Here is a 2640-nt window from a genome sequence, read left to right as displayed (position 1 = left end):
GCTGCGGTGGGCCGGGGGGCGCGTTCACCAGGCGCGCGGTCACGCTGCGGGTGCTCCTCAAAGACGCGCTGCTGGAGCCCGGCGCCGGGGTACTGTCCATCTACTACCTGGTGAGCACCCCGCCTCCATCGTCCCATCGCGGCTCGGGCAAGAAGGGGAAACTGAGGCCCGGGGCTCCCTTGCTGCAGGAGAAGCCCCAGTGTAGGGAGGGGAAACTGAGGCCCGGAGCTTCCCTGCTGAGGGACGAGCCCCGGTGTGGCGAGGGGAAACTGAGGCCCGGAGCTCCCTTGGCTGCAGGAAGAGCCCAGGTGTGAGAAGGGGGAGACTGAGGCCTGGAGCTCCCTTGCTTTAGGACAAGCCCCAGTGTGGCGAGGGAAAACTGAGGCCCGGAGCTCTTTTCCTGCAGGAGGAGCTCCTGTGGAGGGGACACTGACGCCCGGAGCTCTTGTTGCGGGACAAGCCCCATGTGGAGAGGGGAATCTGAGGCACAGATAGGTCCTTCTGATTGGGAGGACGTAGATTTCCAAACACCCCATCCCACAAAGGAGAAACTGAGGCTCTGAAAGGAGCCACCACCCGCGCAGGGTCAGATGGGCAACACCCCGGCCTTCTTGTAGTTTCCCAGCCGTAAAATGGAATATTTCCCCACCATGGGAAAATTAGGGGAGGGTGAAATGAATGAAGCCTTTAGCAGGCGCCTGCCACATGCTAAGTGCTTTATTTGTGGTCGGTATTATTACTTTTTTTTTTTTTTGGAGACAGAGTCTCGCTCTGTGGCCCAGGCTGGAGTGCAGTGGCGCTATCGCAGCTCACTGCAAGCTCTGCCTCCCAGTTCAAGCGATTCTTCTGCCGCAGCCTCCCGAGTAGCTGGCACTACAGCTATGCGCCACCACGCCTGGCTCACTTTTTTTTTTTTTTGTAGTTTTAGTAGAGACAGGGTTTCACTATATTGGCCAGGCTGGTCTCGAACTCCTGACCTCATGGTCTGCCCGCCTCAGCCTCCCAAAGTGCTGGGATTACAGGCTTGAGCCACCGCACCCGGCATTTTTTTTTTTTTTTTTTTTTGAGATGGAGTCTCATGCTGTTGCCCAGGCTGGAGTGCAGTAGCATGATCTTGGCTCACTGCAACCTCTGCCTCCCAGTTCTAGCAATTCTCATGCCTTAGCCTCTTGAGTAGCTGGGATTACAGGCGCCTTCCACCATGCCTGGCTAATTTTTATATTTTTAGTAGAGACGGGGTTTCACCATGTTGGCCAGCCTGGTCTCAAACTCTTGACCTCAGGTGATCTGCCCGCCTCAGCCTTCCAAAATGCTGGGATTACAGGCGTGAGCCACTGCACCCGGCCTTGTATTTTTACTATTACTGCTATCATTATTGTTTGTGAATGGGAGCACGTTGTTCACCTTGTGAATGGGAGTTTCTGAATTGAGCAACTGCTGAGTGTGTTGCATCCTAGAGACACAGCAGTGATCAAAACAGACAGACCCTGTCCCCGATCTTAGGGGTTTGTTGGTCCTGGTGGGCGGGCTGCAGATACCTGCTGGGCAGCTTCGTGCAGGCCGATCGGGTGTGTGGAAGTGGACTCCCAGGCACTGAGGAGGCCCTGCAGCCGGCCTGGGAGGCATTCCTAAAAGTCCTGTAAAGGGATGCCTCAGGGAGCGTGGGGCTAGGGAGGACCCCGGGAGAGAAGGCATGGTGGATGTTGGTCCCAGGCCCAGCCAGCTGACTGTCACTGCAGGGGAAGAAGTTCCTGGGTGACCTGCAGCCGGACGGAAGGATCATGTGGCAGGAGACCGGGCAGATCTTCAACTCACCCAGCGCCTGGGCCACCCACTGCAAGAAGCTGGTGAACCCTGCCAAGAAGTCGGGCTGTGGCTGGGCCTCTGTCAAGTACAAAGGCCAGAAACTGGACAAGTACAAGGCCACCTGGCTCCGGCTGCACCAGCTGCACACACCTGCTACTGCTGCTGATGAGGTATGTGCTACAACCTCCTCCAGGAAGCCGCCCAGGTCACTGTGGAATGAGGGGTGCCCAGCATGACACAGCTGTCTCAGGAGGAGGTATTATAGTAATATATACAAACACGGATGGAGCCCTTACCATGTGACATGCCTCTTCCATCCCTCCAGGACTGGGGTGGAGACAGGGGACATGGGAGCTTGGGCTTTGAGGGATGAGCAGGAGTTTTTCAGAGCAACTTGAAGGGAAGGGCTTTATTTTCTTTATTTTTATTTTTTATTTTTTTGAGACTGAGTCTCACTCTTGCCCAGGCTGGAGTGCAGTGATGCGATCTCGCCTCACTGCAAGCTCCACCTCCCGGGTTCACGCCATTCTCCTGCCTCAGCCTCCTGAGTAGCTGGGACTGTAGGTGCCCGCCACCACCCCTGGCTAGGGAAGAGCTTTCTAGAAGGATGGAATGGCATATGCAAAGTCACGTAGGCAAGAAGAAAGACGTGCTGGTGTTGTGGGTGGCTGAGGGGGCTGGAAATGTTGGCAGGGACCAGAGGGGCCCTGGGGAACTTCAAATGCTATAATAATAGATATTCCTTGAGTGTTCACCAGCCAGGTGAACTTGGCCAAGAACCCTTTGTGTGCCTTAGTTTTTTTCTTTTCTTTTCTTTTTTTTTTTTTTTTTTTT

General features: G+C 55.2%; 1 protein-coding gene across 1 annotated transcript in view; it reads left to right on the top strand.

The window, feature by feature from the left end:
* The window catches only part of MPND (MPN domain containing), a 19687-nt gene that overhangs the window by 1562 nt on the left and 15485 nt on the right, over positions 1-2640 (top strand). The window contains exons 3-4 of the mRNA XM_017847148.1: positions 6-110; positions 1740-2036. Of these exons, the coding sequence (XP_017702637.1) occupies positions 6-110; positions 1740-2036 (402 nt within the window). The remainder of the gene's footprint in view (positions 1-5; positions 111-1739; positions 2037-2640) is intronic.

The sequence above is a fragment of the Rhinopithecus bieti genome, unplaced genomic scaffold (genome assembly GCF_001698545.2).
Source record: "Rhinopithecus bieti isolate Rb0 unplaced genomic scaffold, ASM169854v2 scaffold_28055, whole genome shotgun sequence".
Classification (NCBI taxonomy): domain Eukaryota; kingdom Metazoa; phylum Chordata; class Mammalia; order Primates; family Cercopithecidae; genus Rhinopithecus; species Rhinopithecus bieti.
The sequence above is the reverse complement of the archived record's forward strand: the minus strand, read 5'-3'. Positions and strand labels throughout refer to the sequence as shown.